Genomic DNA, 17,541 nt, shown 5'->3' on the forward strand with positions numbered 1-17,541 from the left:
TATTTTAAGGAATACAAGGCTACTATTTTAAATTGTGCAGTGCTTGACATGAGCAACACTTCACCAAAAAGCACCCATGAGGTCCTGCTCCTGCCAGGACAGAGTACAGAGGACCAGAGCAGGGCAGGCAGTGTGGCAGCAGCTCACCACCACGTGACTCTAAATAGAGGAAAAAGATACCTTGAGGTACTAAATCACTTCTAGACAAAGCACATGCTCAGTGTATCATTACAACAATTATACATCTGTTTGAAATAAACAAGGAGGATGGGCTGCTTTCCTTGGCCCGTTGCTGAAGGCGTCATTCATCTTCCCTCTGAGCAGCTGTCTGTAGGACAGGCAGGGGCACTGCAGCCCCAGAGAGAACCCCAGAGCAGCACTTTGATGTGTCTGCTCTGCATTTGCCTTCCAGCACAGAAAAGTACCAAATCTTGGGACCAGTGCTGAAGTGGGACCAGTGGGGGAAGGTCAGCAGAGGCAGCAGCATCTGCATTCCCAGGCAGCCTCCCTCCCACTGCTTTTCTCTGAGCAAGGCTGCTGGCCCCTTTCTGTCATGGAAGAGATCATCAGCAGTCTGTTTTGAGTCTGGCTGTGTGATAAGTTTGCTGTGTCACTGAGATTTCCCCTGCCTCTCACTCCTGCCCTGCAGTGGCACCCGAGCCTGGCGGTGCTGGGCTGTGCTCTGGGGTCTGACTGCCCTCCCAGCGTGAGGTTTTGCTATTGAAAGCCAAGCCCTTCCTTCTTTTTTTGTCTAATGCTTTATTTCTAGATGTTATTCACATTTGCTATCCTCAGGGTTAGGATGAAAACCAACCACAGCAATGTATGGCTATAACAACACACTCCCTCACTGGATGGAAATAAATGTCTGGAGTGACTTTTCAATTGCAAAGTCTGAATGACTTTTACCCACTTTGAAATCCCACTTGGTTTAGGACCAGAATTAAAAAGATTTCATATGGGGCCCTGTAGTGAAGGTGGTGGAAGAGAATGGGGTTTGGAGACAAAATATGGAGTTGTGACCTTCTGTAGGAACCATTTGGTGGAAGGAATCAGAGCTGGCTAGGGTTCAATTAGCATAAAAATAAAAAAGTCTGCATTTCTGTAAAATAAGTAAGAAAAGAATGAAGCACCTGAATATCCAAAGGGCTTCCAAGCAAAAATGAAGTCAAGAAAACAGCTCATAAATTAATCCAGTCTGTTCCAAAAAGTATTTCATGGACACTGGGCACCCTCAAGCAGTTCCCATCCCAGGTCCTTTGGAGGAAAAAGTAACCTGCTTTGGGATCAATTATTTTTATGGTATCACTCTGTAGTGCCAGAAGCACACAAACAAGATTACTGACTTTGCTCTTTGAATGTGCTACTGGAGTTTATTTCCCAAATTTGGCCCGATGCCCATCTGCAGTCTGTGCTCCCTGAGCTGGGGCAGGAGGGGAAGAGGCAGCTGAGATGAGCTGACAGGTAAAGAAAAGTTCACCTCCAGCTCTGCTGGCCAGCCCTGGCTCAGAATTCAAACTTTCATGGAATAATCTTCCCAAGTACAATTGTTCCTCCTAAACAGTTATATATGTAGCACTAAATGAGTAATAGTTGAGATAGTGCCTGTTTATTGTGGAGCAGCATGAACAAAGACATGTTATATTTGGCACTTAGTGCTACTTACTGGTTTGCCATCCAAGCCAAGAGGCCCCTGGAAAAGTAAGGAAAAGAGAGCATTATCAAAAAAAAGAAAAGAAAAAAAAAGTTTCAAACATAGCATTATCAGGCATGCTCTGAAAGAGACTCTACTTACTTAATCTTTGGCTATGATTCTATGATTTACCTACTCCTCCATCCATGCAATCCAGCAGGAAGGTTTCACAGAGGCACAGTAAGAGGCATCAAACAATTTGCAGAGTGTAAAGAAGGGTGAAAGGAAGCGACAGGATTAGTGACAGGGGTGAGGTGACACTGCCCTGGCACTTGGCCTGGGACTCCCTGAGGTTTTGGAAGTCAAAACCAGCAGCTGTAAAATATGCCTGATTTGCTTAAACTGAGCAGATCCATGAGTGATTCACATCAACCTTGGATCTGAGCTATTTTTCCTAAAGCACTCAGTTATCCCAGCTCTTCCTCAGGTCTCCTGTTTCTAGAATTGCTGCAGCAATATTGGAAATGGTGAATTCCCCAGCATTTCTGGCACTTAGGCCCTTAATTAACACCAAACCAGTGAATGTGTTGGGCCAAAGGAAACACTGCTTTTGATAAGGGATGTGTGGAGGAAGGAAGCACAGATGCTCTAAGGCCAAAGCTGCCCCTGTCATCAGCTGGAGCTGGCACTTTTGGGGACAAAGTGACACCCAGCAGTTACTGTAAATCCACTGCCTGTGGCAAATGCAAGGGTTCCCCCTGCAAAGCTGCACCTTGGGATCAGCTCCAGCTCCCTCCCAGCCTGCCCTGCACAGCCACACATGTGGAATATGCACATCCTCTTGACAGCCTGGTGAGATGAAGCATCTCCCATGTTACAGCCCTGAGAACCATGAGGGTCCACCAAGGCAAAAGGGGTCTGGGCTCTGGTACAGTGCTAAAGCATCAAAGTTCTCTGTATTTCTTAGGGAACTGATTGGGGTGAGTCTTTTTTAGTTTATCTTATTTCTGTCATAGGGAAATTGAGCAAAAGAGGCAAAGGTGGGTAGGAGGAGGCCAATGGCTGCATTAAAAAGAGCATCCTTGCAGCTCACAGCCATTGATAAGGAATAAATGGGCATTGATAAGGAATAAATCACTCTGCAGTGGTTATGCTGATGGAGCCTGGAATATGAAACTCTGGGGAACACAGCTCTGTTAGGAAAAAGAGGTAAACCCAGATGACCTGGGCAGATATCCGTAGCTAGGTTACAAGGGCTGGGGCTCTGTGCAAGAGAAGTTCACTTGAAAATAAATGAGGATGTCTTTACACAAATGACATTTCTGAAGTGATCAAGCATAGGTTACATTCCTTATGTGATGTGTAGTTTTTCTTATAAGAAATCATCAGTACTCAACAGCTACATAGTGGTCATGAAAAATATACATAAAGCAGTTGTGTGCTAATGCAAAGGCTTGCAGGTCACAACCAAACTACCCTGACACCTCCTCCATACTTTATCTCACCTCAATTCCTGAGATTCTAAAAGCTAGAAATGGCATCAGGTTCATAGAGCTTCTTTCCTGAAACTATGATTGTTTGAGGTCGTTCATCTGAAGATCCTGATGCAACTCCCTGACTTTCAGAGGATCAGCCATGGGATTTGAGCAGAGAACTGGCAGCACATTCAACTTCTCAGAGGAGTAGAAGTCCCAGAATTATTATTTTTTAAAATATAAAATGCCAGTTCTTCAGCTTTTAGCTATTCTTGTATCAGTCCGCAAAGAGACATCCAGAAGCAAAAACAATGGCCTATTCAGAAGATGTTTGAGGGAAAGCATTTAATGCTTGAGAGAAACAATATCCATCAGGGTTCCAAAGGGGCTCTTGGCCAGCCACAGCACTGAATGGACAAGACTAACACGGAATTTTAAATGTCTTGTTAGTCTGGGCTGGAGGTTGAATTGACTCTGCTCTACCTGCCCAGCCAAATGTCTGTGTGAGCAAGGCAGGGGTCCCAAGAGCAGCCAGGAGATTTCATGGGCAGAGCAGAGAGAGCATCTGAAATCTGGGCTGCCTGACTTGACTGCCTGCAAATCTCAGGAGTGTCCATGTGTTGAGATTGTTATTGTCTTTTATTTGAATTCTCCTCCATGTCATTTTAATTAAAGATTAAGCAATCTCTAATTTATTTGATAAACAAGGAATGGGGAAACAACAAGTAACCCTCTACTCCCCCACTTAAAACCAATCTCTGTAGAAGTTTTCACTTTCAGAGGACAAAAAATACTTCTGCCAAACCAACCAGGAAAAGTGTATGAAAAAGGGAGCGATTTCTTCTTGGACTCTTTGGCAAAGAAAGCATCGCAGTGGCTTTAAGCTCTGCGTTTTGCCCAGAGAGCAATTTCACTTGTGCCTTCACTCGGTCTTGATCACAGTCCTTTGCTCTAAATCACACACAGTGATCACAACTCAGATAATTCATTATTCTCTACAGCCAGAGGGGATGAACTTTCTGCCTAGGACAAACCCAATGCTTTAAAACAAGGTAGAGGGAAAATTCAACCAATTTCCCCCAAAACATAGTTCTGGCCAAAACCATCACTGCACTGGCTGAGTGGGAAAAATGCTTCAAGGAAGCACTGTTGGGGTCCCAGATGACCCTAGAGGCCCCTTCCAGATGGTAACCAACTCACATCTCATTTTCTGACCACACACCAGATGTGTTCAGTGCCTGGTCAAACCAGCTCTGTGGGACACCCTCCCCATTAGAAAAGAAAAATTGTTGCTGTCAGTTTTGCAAAGAAAATACATCTGCAACATCTGTCTGGAGCACTCAGGTTGCTGGAGCAGGGGAAGCTGGATTAGTGGGGACAGCTGGTGACACAGAGCTGGTGACACAGAGCTCAATCAATCACTCACAGAGGTGAGTGATAATTGCAATTACACACCTTGGTTTCACCCCTCACAAAGAGTGACACAGGCACAGGTGCTCCTGTAGGAATAATGATCCATGGTGATCCCATGGTGCATCCCCCTTTGCCATCTCCAGGATGAGGACATTATTTATAAAGCTAATAGATTTTATGGTACACATTGATGATCTATTATTTAATGATATATAATTACACCTTGATGCTGAGAATGCAGACAGGGGTCAGATAAAATGCAAAATCTTGAGCAGAGCTTGTTACTGTATCACATAATCTTGATGCATGCCTTGGTTTTGACACACATTTCATCTTCAGAGTAAGGGGCTGCATTCAGATGTATTTTAAAACAAATTCTGATGTATTTTTCATTTTGTTTCACAGTACAAGCTCACAAGTCTTGAGATACAGCACCAAAATGCCACCTCTCATTGCAAAAATGAGATTCACCCATTGCTGAGGTCAGCTGAAGGCTTGAGAACAGTTTTGAGCTCACCCAAAGGGGAAGATGTGGAGCCTGCAAGCTCTGGTTCACATGCAAAAGCTGTTCCAATAAATAACAGGCATTTCCCACGTTCATCACTCACCTCTGGCTCAGACAAGCCCAGGTGCCAGCCTGGCTACCTGGCCCTCTGCCATCCCCCTCCATCCTCACTGCTGGCAGGGATGAACTTGCTCTTAAAGCGTTACAGGAATTTTAAGGGGGGAAAATATATAGTGAAAGCAAAGCCAGAGATTATTAAGAGGACAATCCTTCTGAGTTGGGAAATCTTCTCTCATGGTTATTTTTAATGTTTCCTGCTCTGCTAAAAATTAGCACAGGGGTCGGAAGGAACCCTGCAGTCAAATTTTGACAAATTCAAAGGGCTGCCTTTCCATCTCTGGCTCTGTGGTTTTAAAAAAGGGTAGAATCTTATATTTCAAGGAATGAACAAAAGAGCATGACAATATTTTAGTATCCCTGCAAAGGGCCCTGGGTCATCTGCAGCACAGGCAGGGAGCAGGGACCATCCCTTCCTAGGCCATGCTGTAAATCCTCACAGGCAGGACAGTGTCTGCTGGCCATGTGGTTCCTCAGCACATTTTTGTGTGAGAAGAAAGCTCTGGCAAAAGCTGTGGCCAAGCACACCCTGCCAGCCCTGTCACAAGGAAAGTGGAGGAAGACAGCCAGGTTGCTGTGGCTGCTCCCAGCTTTCCAGCTGAAGGGAAAGGGAAGAAAGGGGACTGAGAAACAAAAAATGAACTGTGAGTCCTCTAAATAGCAGCTGAGAATCACTGGCACTAACTGTGAATAAACTGAGTCCAAGAGACTTGTTCTGGGATGTCACCTCATCCCCAGTTACTGCTGCTCCTCCTCCCTCCCCGAAGTCCTCAGTGCAGAAGGATCAGAAACCCTTACAAAATAACAAATTTCTACTCCATACAATACCACTGCTGCTGCACTAATCATTTGTCCTTTCAAATGCATTTAAATTATATTTTATTGGGGTTTTTAAAAATCATTATTATTTATAATGCTAAATAAATTTATTACTACATTTAAAAACTTGTGAAGGGTATGGAATTGGTCATACAAGGAATTACCCCAAGCACACACCACTCACTGCTGTGAGTCCTGGGCAGGAGGTTCCTCCTTCATCAGCCCTGACCTTCTGGGTCCCTGGTGTGAGACCCCAGAACCATATCAGTCTACAGCATGACAAAACATTGGAAACATTCCCACCAGGAGCTGCCATGGTTAAGCATTAAGATAATTTATAACACAACAGTTTCATGTTTAGCTTTATAGATAGCATGGAGGGCCTCACTGCAATGGGATGGGATATGCTACACACGGGAACAGCGCTGCACTTAAAAATAAATATTATTTTTTAAGCAATCAACATTATTATCGACAAACCTTTCCTAACAATTTTCTTTTTCTTTGTTTGAAAAAAGCTATTTCAGTATTGTCCAACACAAATTCCCCATGTAGCCAAATTTCCTCCATGCAGTCATGGAGCAAACCATGACTACATGCAAACTCGAAACCCGTTTTCCATTACGAGATGATAGTTTTTGTATAGTTTTTAAAAAAATTCCAAAACCAAACAGCTTCTACAATTTTCTTACAAGCACTAAACAGCAACGTTGATGAGACATTATTTTTTAATCCTTGCAAGACTAATTGCTTCCATTTGGAAACAATTTACACATGCAAGCCGCATCCTGCGTGGCCTCGGAGCCAGGCTGTCCTTGCTCAGAGAGAAAACCCTATTTCTTTTTATGAGGAAGGGCATTTAGGGGTTCCCCAAAATCCAATCTCCCTGCATGTAACACCAATCCCAGTCTTGTGGGAGATCCCAAAGGATGGGGCTGTCTCGGGTTTCTGTGGTTGAGATGACCCCCCAGGTGTTAAAGAGTCTTTTTGCCCAGCCCTGCAATCGAAGAAGAAGTTGAGATTTGTCGGTTTTGCTTTTCAAGGCTGTTTATTTTCTCTTATCTGTTACATTCTTTCTCTCACCTGATGAGCTCTGTCCAGCAGGTTGCAGCACACTGTCCGCCCTTGGGGTGGTGTTAGCTTTTTATACTAAGAACTACATGTACATTATTCACAATAATTTTCTAATACTTATCACCTATGTCAGACAGTCTGTCTCTACTCTAAACCAACCCAAAAGTGTCACCATTGCAGCAGAAGATGGAGGACAAGAAGAAGGAGAAGAACGGGACATGCCCAGATTCCTCCATCCTGCTTCTTGAACCCCCATTCTAAAACCCCAAAATTCTACTTTTTCACCCTGTGACAAATTAACTATCATTCTACTCAGACTCTTGTGGCTTGTAACTCTTCACACAGAGTTGGTAATTGTTTCCATGGGCTAAAATGGAAGGCACAGGTGTCTTTGACTCCGTGCCAAGGTCCCTGAGCCCCTTGCCAGGGTCTCGAGTCCTCCAGGGCAGCCAGAGGAATGTCCTGGGCCCCGACAGGGCAGCAGGCTGAGCCGAGCCCTCCTCACCCTCACCCCTCTCCCTGGTTTCTTTCCGAAAAGGCCACCTGAGCATTGCCCACACCGTCTGGCCGGGCTCAGCATCACCAAACCCTCAAAGGCTCTGAAATATTTCCTCAGAGGGGGCCGTGTCCTTCAGCCCAGGCTGCCAGCCATAAATCCCCCAGCAGAGGTGCCAGGTAAACGGTGCAGAGCAGCCTGATAAGAGCCAAGCGTGCCTTAACAAGGCAACAAAACCCGCCCCAGATCTGCGCTCTGCTCCAAAAAATCTGCCCACAGACTGCTGGGAGGCCTCTGCCCATTCTTTGATGGAAACGGAGCAGAAAGGAGCAGTAATTTGCTAAAAACTTCACCCATAATGCAAACCAGACGGCTCTGCAAGGGAGCAGCCGCCTCGGAGGCCGGGCCGGGCCCGCGGGCATCCGGGGCCGCGCAGAGCAGGCCTCGGCAGGGACAGCCCCTCTCCCTTCCGCGGGGCTCCAACGCTCCCAGCGCTTCTCAAAGCCTTGGGAAAGAAACAAACAAACAGAAAAACCAGAAAAAACAAACCCAGCTCTATCCTCAGGAAGCTTTCGGGGCAGCACTGGGCTCTGCCCGCTGTCCGGCCCCTCCTTTGCATCGCTAGCCTGAGCTCTCCGGAGTGCTTCAGTTCCCAGCTGTCTTCCAGACATGTCAGCCACATTCTGCAGGGTTTCAAATGAGATAAGGGACCCTTTTCCCTGCAGGAGCTGCCTCTTCTTTAACCACAAGATGTGCTGCCTTCTGTCTGTGCACAGAGCTTCCTCTTTGTTCTGGATGTCTTCTCAAAGATGCTCAAGAAAAACGCCTGGAATCAAATCTAACACTGACTGCTCCAAAGGGGTGGGAAACAAACCCTGGGCGGGAGCTGCACAGGGCACTGCTAGGGTTTTTGAGGAAGGTCACTTGGAGATGCCAAAACAGAGCCAGTTTGGTCACTGCTCCCAGCACAGACTGCTGTGGCTCCAGGGCAGACAGGCCAGATCACCATTTCAGGGGGAAGAGCTCACTCATCTGTGCATCACATTGCACCAGTTCTCTTCCAAAGCAGCAAAGTACTCTTATGGAAGAAAGAGCCCCCCAACTTCCCCAAATTTCTGAGGCTTAAATGAGTCCCGTGTGTTTTGCACAACTGCTTTCTTCAAGTATTTGATGTTCAGTTGGGCTTTGGATATATTTTTTTAATATCCACCTATGAGAGAGGTGATGGCCTCTGAGCTGGGAATACAATTTTTAAGAAGGTAAGTAATTTTGGAAGAGTGTTGGTGTTACAAGAAAACATTTCAGTGCTTACTGCCGTTATAATCTTTCCAGACCAGCGCCATTGACAGCTTCTGTTTGGATTACCTCTCTTTGGTGGTTAATGAGAAAACTTCTTGGTTTTCTCAGTCTTGCTCTGCCTAGACACCAAGCCTCTGCACCACAGGGCTGGACCCAAACACATTGGAAACAGAGATGCAGATCCACCAGCTGCACTCAACACTCAAAACAGGAAACCAGAGGAAAAGCTGCATGAGAAGCCAGAAACCAAACCTCTGCCCTGCCAGTGCAATTTGGGCTGCACAGTTCTCCTTGCCATTGCTGTCAGCACCTTCACCAGACCCTCTCTTCCTATCCAGAACCATTGGAATGACTCAGGATAAACAAATGCATCTGCAATTCCTCCACTGGGTGGGAAGGAAGACAACTTTTTATTATCCCTGTGGAAGAATTACCTTTAAATGAAAAGGAAAATAAACTGTTGCCATGAAGAACTGGTCTTCACAAAATCATTGTTGCTTCCACATCAGAGAGCCAGCAAATGGATGTAGCAGGAAAACATGCTGGATCTGCTTTCCCTGCTTAAAGAGGGTTTTCCCTCTAGGCAAATAATTACATGAATTGGCCACAAAACTGATATTAAAATAAAATGAAAAAGACTGGAACTACGAAGTTTGCCTTGTAAAACAAATGTTTGTTACTTCTGTCTTTTGGGCTCTTACTGGGAGAGGTATGTGTGCAAATGACTTCACACACAGGAGACACTCCTTGAAGTCTGGATATTTACGAGTAAAACATGGGAACAAACACAGGATTGAATCCTAAATTACAGTTATGACCTTGATTAGCCTAGCTAAGAAAACTAAATACATCATCAACAGAAGCCTTAATCATACCACACAGATTTTCAAAGTACCGAATGCACAACCAGCCAGAGCACCCATGCCATGTGTTTTGGACAGCACAGGAACTGTGTCCATGCAGAGCTACCACCCAAGGTCTGCAATCAACTGCCCACTGCTAAAATCCAGGAAAATTTGAGGTCCACACAGCCCATGAAGTCTGGCCACATAGCATGGTCTCCCATACCTCACATGGGATTTATGGCAGCCCTCCTGAAGAGCTAAAATGCTGCCTGCTGCTCTGGTTTGCACACAGAGCAATCCCAGAGCTATACCAGGCTCCTCCAGCCACCCTCACAGGCTGCACCTCAACTGCACTTTGAGATAATTGCATAGGTAGAGGCAACTCATCAAGACATCAGGCAGTTCGGTTTTAAGCTACTCCCACAGTTCTCTTGTAAAAGTAGTTTGTTATTAATGCCACATGTGGTTTGCTGGTGCTGCCATTTCCAAAATGCCTGGTTAAGTGCATGCCTTGGAGCTTTCTGGTAAGAAAGGAACCGCAATGGCACAGAGGAGCTGCCACCAGGAAGAGGCTAAGGCATGTGTTCCTCATTTCCCACACATCATCCTGTCTGCATTCATATTACATTTATGGGTCACACACGAAAAGCTTGCACAGACTTTCCCTAAGTTGTGTACTAACAGAAATTCTTAATTGCTGAGGGGAGAAAACCCCAGACTCCGCTGTTTATGGTCAAGGTCTAGAGCTGTAACCAAAGTTGCTGTTCCAGCGCTCCACTGTGCTGAGTTTTTATGTCAGGGAACCATCTTCCCTTTTACACATGCTTCTTCAACCCCGCTCACAGACATCAGCCTAGAAAAACACATTTGGCTTCACTTTATGTCTTGAAAATTAATTGAAACCAGAGTTTACCATCCTTACCAGTTGATTTTTGGCTTATACATTACAGCTGACTTCAGAGGATAGATCTGGATTTACAACACTGCAGCCAAAGGAAGATATTAGCTCACTGTCCAAGGCTCCCAAAATAAAAGTTTCTGAAGATGCTGACCTGCTTAGCTCCAATAGCTCCTTAGCCTGAGCTGGACTATAAATATGGGAGAACGGCCTGCCCAGGAGTATTTCAATTCTGACAGAGCAATTATTCCCCCAAATTAAAAGCCAGCATGGAGCAATGACTGTGTTGTGATTCTTTTTTACCTTAAGTCTATTAATTGATTATATTGGTGCAGTTACCTGAGAATCATGGAATGGTTTGGGTGGGAAGGAGCCTTAAAGACTGTCTAGGCCCAGCTCCTCTGCCATGGGCCAGGACACCTTCCACTCTCCCAGGTCACTCCAAACTCCATCCAACCTGCCCTTGGACACTTCCAGGGATGGAGCAGCCACAGCTTCTCTGGGTGCCCTGTGCCAGGACCTCAGCACCCTCCCTATAGAGAATTTCTTCCCAATATCCCATCTAACCCCACCCTCTGTCACTCCAGGCCCTTGCACACAGTCCCTCTCCAGCTCTCCTGTAGCTCTTTCAGGTACTGAATGGCTGCAATTAGGATCTCCCAAAGCCTTCTCTTTTCCAGGCTGAAAAATCCCAGTTCTCTCAGCCTTTCCTCATAGCAGAGGTTCTCCATTCCCCTATTTATCCTGGTGGCCTCCTCTAGATTCATTCCAACAGATCAAAATCCTCCCTGTGCTGGGGACCACAGAGCTGGGTACTCAGTGCTGAATTATTTTCAGTAACAAGCTGCACTATTCTAAGCAGGCAGAGCATGGTGCCTTTTCTCCCTGCCTTCTCAAAAGTCTCCCACTGCTGCAAGAGATGGGCAGGACCATGCCTGATGTCTTCCAGGCAACACACAAGTGATTGACAAAATTCAGAAGGCAAACATCATACACAGTAGGGACAAAATGGGTAACTCACCTCTCAACTAAAAAGAAATCCTAGTATTCTAAGGGAAATGTATAAAATAGGAGACAACCCTGTTTCATATCATACTTTTCTTCTGCAAAGCCTCTTCCCTGCTCTGCTTTCTATTAATGAAGACATGCACATGAAGTAATTCCCCTCATTAATCAACTTCATTCTTTTGGTTTCTTCCCACTTGAAGTGACAACCCTGCATTTGGGATGTCACGTAGTGGTGGAGCTGAGACTGATTTTTGGGATGAGTAGTAGAGGCAGATGAAACTCTCAAGAAACAGAGACTTTGGCTTCAAAAGGCTTCTCCAGTAAGTGGAGAAGAGAAGGGAATGGTTTCTGGTGAACCACAAATGCAGCATCTCACTGGGAAAGAGGAGGAACATATAGGAGAACAACTGAGTAGTTTGAGGGCAAGAACCATCCCTGCACGAGGCAGAGAAAGAGATGGGGGCAAGACTGCTAAGAGCACTGCACAGCCATTGCTTAGAACCACAGAATCATTCAGGTGGAAATGACCTCCAAGATCATCAAGTCCAACCATTAACCCAGCACTGCCAAGCACACCACTAAATCAAGAGCCACATCTTTTAAATCCTTCCAGGGACAGTAACTCCACCACTTCCCTGGGCAGTCCAGACCAATGCTCCACAACCCTTTTGGTGAATAAATGTTTCCTAACATCCAATTAGACAGCTGTGCAATGCAGAGATCCTCCTGCTCTCAAAGGTCAGCTCTAAGCCTACTCACAGTTTGGCTCTCCCATCTGCTCCTCATTTTCTCCTTTTCCTCCTGCCCAGATGCAGCTGCCTGCCTTGCTCCCAAAAGCAGCACAGCCCCACTGCACCAGCCCCCTGCTCCCTCCCAGCTCCCCAGGGTAAATGGCCCAGCAGGCTGTCAGCACCCCAGGTCAGGGGGAGCCACTGCAGCAGGGATGGTCCTGGCCTGGGGAAGCACAGCCTGGGACACATCCCAGGGAATCCTGCTCCCAGGGCCTGGTCCTGCCCAGCAAGAAACACATTTCCATCATTGTGGTGGCTGCACATCTGCTTTTCCTGCTTTTCTGCTGCCCCCATGCAAAGCTGAGCTCAAGGCAGCTCTGTGGCAGCATGGCTCCTGCCTCACCGTGGGAATCAGAAAGCCTTTTTCCCTTAACCTGTCCCCAGTATCAAAAGTTAAACTATTCTCTACAAAGTCTTTGTCCCTCTGGCAAATCTGGCTGAAATTGGCCAAGTTCAAATGTTACTGGGGAAGGAGAAGACAGACCCATACAGCCCTTACACTGAAATTCAGGCTGAGGTGTGTGCTGTGATGCATGATCAGTGGGGTGTCAAAACCAAATCAAACGAGAGCAGAAAATCGACAAATCCCAACATCCTTCATAGCTGTTACAACAATGTTAGTAGGATATGCCATTGGGTTAAAAATGGAAACTAAAATCCTCTATGGGATTTCAAAAATAACAATAAACCTACAGAAGTTCATAAAGAAAAAAGCTGTTTCTGCTGTAGAGTTTTATTGTAAGGCCCAAACCTCTCGTCTTAAGAAGATAAGTATAAAAATATTGAAATCATCTTATAGAAGCTGTTTTCTCCCTCAGTCCCATTTCCAGAGCTCTGGATCACTTCATCCCTTTAAAGCTTCCTTTGCTTGCAGCTCAGTTAACACTAGCACTGCTGGCCAAGGGATGCAAGTGTCACCACACACCACTTAATACCCACCTTCTACCTCTGCATTTTCACCACATCCACCCCCTGAAACAGCTCATAGTTTATTTGATCCCCTGGAAGGGAACTAAATAAGTAAATTCATTTGAATATGCAACTGGATTTAATAAAACCTGCCCATATGCTTCTGCTGAATAATACTCCCAAGTCTGCTTTATATTTTGTTTCCTCCTTCTTCAGGGATACATCTTGCTTTGGAAATACAATTATCCTCACCTCCTTATTAGATACAATTAATTAGTGCAGCCACAGCCATGTGGATGTAGTAATTCAGTGTTTGCTGGTTTCAAAGTCAGGATAAGACCAGCCTGGACCAGGACTGCAGGTCCTGGGGGTAAGAGAGGGGAGGAAAACCCTTGTGGTGATGTGAATGCTGTTTTCCCAGTGCAGATGTGGCAGCAGAGTTGAGGTCACTCCCAGTCCCTGACACCATCCAGAAGGGCTGGAGCATCACCAAAATCCCTCTCCAGGAGCTGGGACAGGCAAGGTGCCAGGCTGCCCGGGGACAGTGCTGATGCTCTCTCCCAGGGAACAGTCCCTGTTTCCTTCCAGAGTTTCTGGTTTTCAGAGTTCTGCCACTAAACCACATGATTGAGACAGGAGAAGGGACAAACCTGCCAAGGGTTTCCAGAAGGGTTTGCCACACCCCACAAGGGCAAAAAGCCACCCTAAAAATGACAATCAACAGCCCATTAGAGTGAAATTTCACATCTTAACTTCTAATAAATTAAACTCTTAATTTCCAGCAGATCCCTGAGGCATCTGTACATCCTCCTGGCTCCAGCATCTCCGGGCTGCTGCGGGCAGGTGCCACCTGAGGGAGACAAAGCCCTTCCCTGGACACAGAGCCCTGCTGGCCACAGCCCTCCCTGCCAGCCAACCTCATCTATCCTCATCCTTTGGTGGAGTCCCGAGTGCTTTCATGGCAGGGATGCAGGGGCAACACGGGCTGGTTCTGCAAAATTAACCCCATCTCCCACCTCTCCACTTCTGGGGAAACGCTGCTGCCCTCCCAAGGGAGGATCACAGAGGTCCAGGGGAAGTGAAAACTGCAAATATCCCTGGAATTCCCTTCCACTCCTCCTCTCTTGTGCTCCCTGGCACACAAAAAAACTCACTAGATGTTTCTGTGGTTTCTGGGCACTCAAGGCCAGGGCATGTGGTGGCAAAGACAAGCAGGGAGTTTTCCTAGCACCCTCATTCAGGAAAAAAAAGAAAAAAAAAAAAAAAGGAGGAAAAAAAAGGAAAAAAAGGGCATCAACCACAGGAAGGAGAAGGCTAAAGAAAGCCAATACACCCCTTCCAGAGCAACAGGCAGTGCAGAGCTCACTGCATCAATTCAAAAAGCAGGAGCAGAGCTGGAAGCTCTCTCTCCATGCCATGGGGAATTTACAGTGCTTTTTAGCAGCCCCTTACACCAAGTGCATGCCCGGGAGTGGCTCCCTGATGAGCTGCTGAGCCCCTGGGAGCTGGAGCCCTGTGGCCATCCAAGGGCATTGATGAGGGACAGGGGAGCCAGCCAGGAGGCTGAGGTTTGGGGTCTGGCCAGAACAAGGACTCCCTCCTCCTGCACAACTAGCAGGACAGCTCTGCACTCACAGACAAATTTTTGGATATGGGCAAATGAGTATCTACCTCAACACCTGAGGCTCTTTCACCAGTATCCCCTCTTAGAGTTCTAAGGAGGACAAACCCAAAGCCTTCACTCACTTTGCAGTCCAGTGAACTCTTAAACAAGAGCGTGAATGCAACCATGAAAGGGCTCAAGTATTTCATCCCTACAACCAAAAGCTCAGGCTTTTAAGTTTTAGGGCTGAATCCCTCAAAAGCTATTGCTAATGAAGAAAGAGAGGAGGGAAAAAGTGAAGAAAAGCAACTTAAAACAGGCAGGGAAAATCAAGTGTCATGGAAAATGCTGGAGAGGACCACAGAGCACAGATTAGAAAAGAATAAAATCAAGGAGCAGTGGAGTTACCGGGTAACCATCGCGTCCTGACTGCCCCTGTGGGGGGAACAAGGGACATGAGTCAGTCAGTGCACCTGGAGCAGCTTGACATCACATAGCAGCAGGCAGGGCATGGGGCCAAGGCCTCTCCAGCCAGCCCTGGCACTAAACTAGACAAACCTCTTGGGGTAACTTTCCTATCAGAGGGGTCACACCTACGGTGTATTTTCCCTGGACTTCCCTGGGTTGTGATCCCCTGCCCCCCTTTGGCTACTTACCAGGGTTTTGCCAACTTGCACCCATCCCTGCTGCCTGTGCCCAGCCCCTCTGGCCCTGGAGCCACAGACATGCATGGCACACACTGGGTCCTGCCCATAAAGCTGCCCTGGGATGGGGGTGCCAAGAGGAAAGGAAACATCTCAGTGTTGGGGAGAGGTTGTGGAGGCTGAGGCAGCAGCCAGGGTCACGGCAGCATCAATCACTGAGCTTCAAACTCCTGTTCCAGCACTTGATTCAGTGAAGGTTTACTCCTCTAAATCCATTAACTTCCTTGCAGGATGCCCTCTCCCAGCTCACATCTGAGCTTTGCTTTATTTGCAGTGAAGCAGAAAGCACAGCTGATGCTGTGGGGAATAGCATCATTCCTACTGGACCCTACTGCAGTTCCTAGAGCAGCTGCAGGATCAGCAGAACAAAACACAGCCCAGACTGGGTATTTCACCTTCCTTGCTCTCCTCGGGGGTTCCCAGAGGTGTTTGCAGCCCAAGGGGCTGCTGACCATGCCCTGAGCTACAGCAGAGCCTGCTGCAAGGCAGACCCAGGGCAGATCCTGGGAAGGAGCTGGTGAGAATCAGCTGGCACACAAACAGGCAGCCAGGTGAGTGTCTGGTGCAGCAATGTCACCTGCTGCAGCAATGTCACCTGCTGCACAAACTCAGGTGGTGTCAGCATGCTGTGGGTGCACAGTCAGAGTCAGGCTTTGCTCATGGCATGGGACAGCTCCAGCAGCCCCTTCACACCCCTCACTCCCTTCCCCTAAGCACCCCTGCAGCTGTAATGCCTCCTGCAGCACTCCTGGTTCATCCAGAATCAACACTGACTCCAGCAACTGCTCGTTTAACCAATTACAGCTTGGGATAAAGGGTACAGGGGGGTTTATGGAGAGGTATGGCAGAGGAGCACACACAGATAAAGAGGAAACATTTGGAATGCCCTGCCCTCGCTTGCTGGTGAGTTCCCCAGCCAGCACACTAACACATAATGTGTCTGTTAATATCTGTGACTGTAAATGCTTAATTACAGTCTGTGGTAAGTCTATATTTCAATTGTAGAAATTCCCTACCCAGCATGTGATTTTAATACTCTCCAAAACAGAGGTTTTATAGCATATCTGAGCAGAATGCCCCTTACTCACAGACAGGACAATCAATCATCCATCAGCCACAATTCCTGTACCACAAATTCTAATAATTTTATATGCATAACTAACTTATGACAGCCAAAAGAATAAAGTACCAGAACAACTGCTACTAGGGAACAACAGAATTGGGGATACAGTTAGAGCAGTGTAATGCTATACATGTAAGAAGTAATCAATTCCTTCTGGCCTAAATCAAGAAACAGAAGAAACTAATAAATGCAGTACTGTTAAAATAAAATAATATTGTGGTTCTGTGGGTTCTAGGACTTATTTTATATTATGCTTAAAGAAGTCTCTGGCAAAGGCCATTTATGCTAAAAAGCAGGATTAAAAAAAACCAAAACTAACCAACCAACAAACCCCACCCAGCCCAAAAATTAACTAAACCAGGAGTTGTCTTTCAAAGAAGGGCAAGGGAAGAGGAAAGGAAAAAAAGGTCTTGTTTGTGTTAAATCTCCCCTGTGCTCCGTTTGCAATTCAATAGTGCCGTGGGAACCAGGAAATGAAACCAACTAGAGACAAAGAAAAATTAATAGTGCACCATATGTTGCCTGCGTTGGATGGCCATAATAAACGTGAGCAGACAGCACACGTGAGGCAGCACCACCCCTGGCTCCTGTGTGGCTCAGAGGAGCCTCTGAGCACCACCAAACAGCCACACAAACCCATTTCTAACTAGCCAAAGGACTTCAGTCAAGGGGCAGTGTCCCTTAAAGCTGTATTTGGGAGTTTTAAACAGGCGGTATCCCACTATCCTCTTTATTTGTAATCCCAAATAATCATTTTTCTCAACACCCCTCTTATGTATTTAGGTTAAAAAATGAACTTGAAATAGAAGCAAAAATTCAAAAAGCTGAA

The 17,541-nt window shown here is 46.4% G+C and overlaps 1 protein-coding gene across 1 annotated transcript in view; it reads right to left on the reverse strand.

The window, feature by feature from the left end:
* COL23A1 (collagen type XXIII alpha 1 chain) overlaps nucleotides 1-17,541 on the reverse strand; it is a gene marked incomplete at its 5' end in the record, with an annotated part of 174,081 nt that overhangs the window by 23,797 nt on the left and 132,743 nt on the right. The window contains 1 exon segment of the mRNA XM_084215806.1: nucleotides 1,667-1,693. Within this exon segment, the coding sequence (XP_084071932.1) occupies nucleotides 1,667-1,693 (27 nt within the window).

Source organism: Fringilla coelebs, assembly GCF_963513975.1.
Source record: "Fringilla coelebs genome assembly, chromosome: 15".
In the NCBI taxonomy this organism is placed as follows: domain Eukaryota; kingdom Metazoa; phylum Chordata; class Aves; order Passeriformes; family Fringillidae; genus Fringilla; species Fringilla coelebs.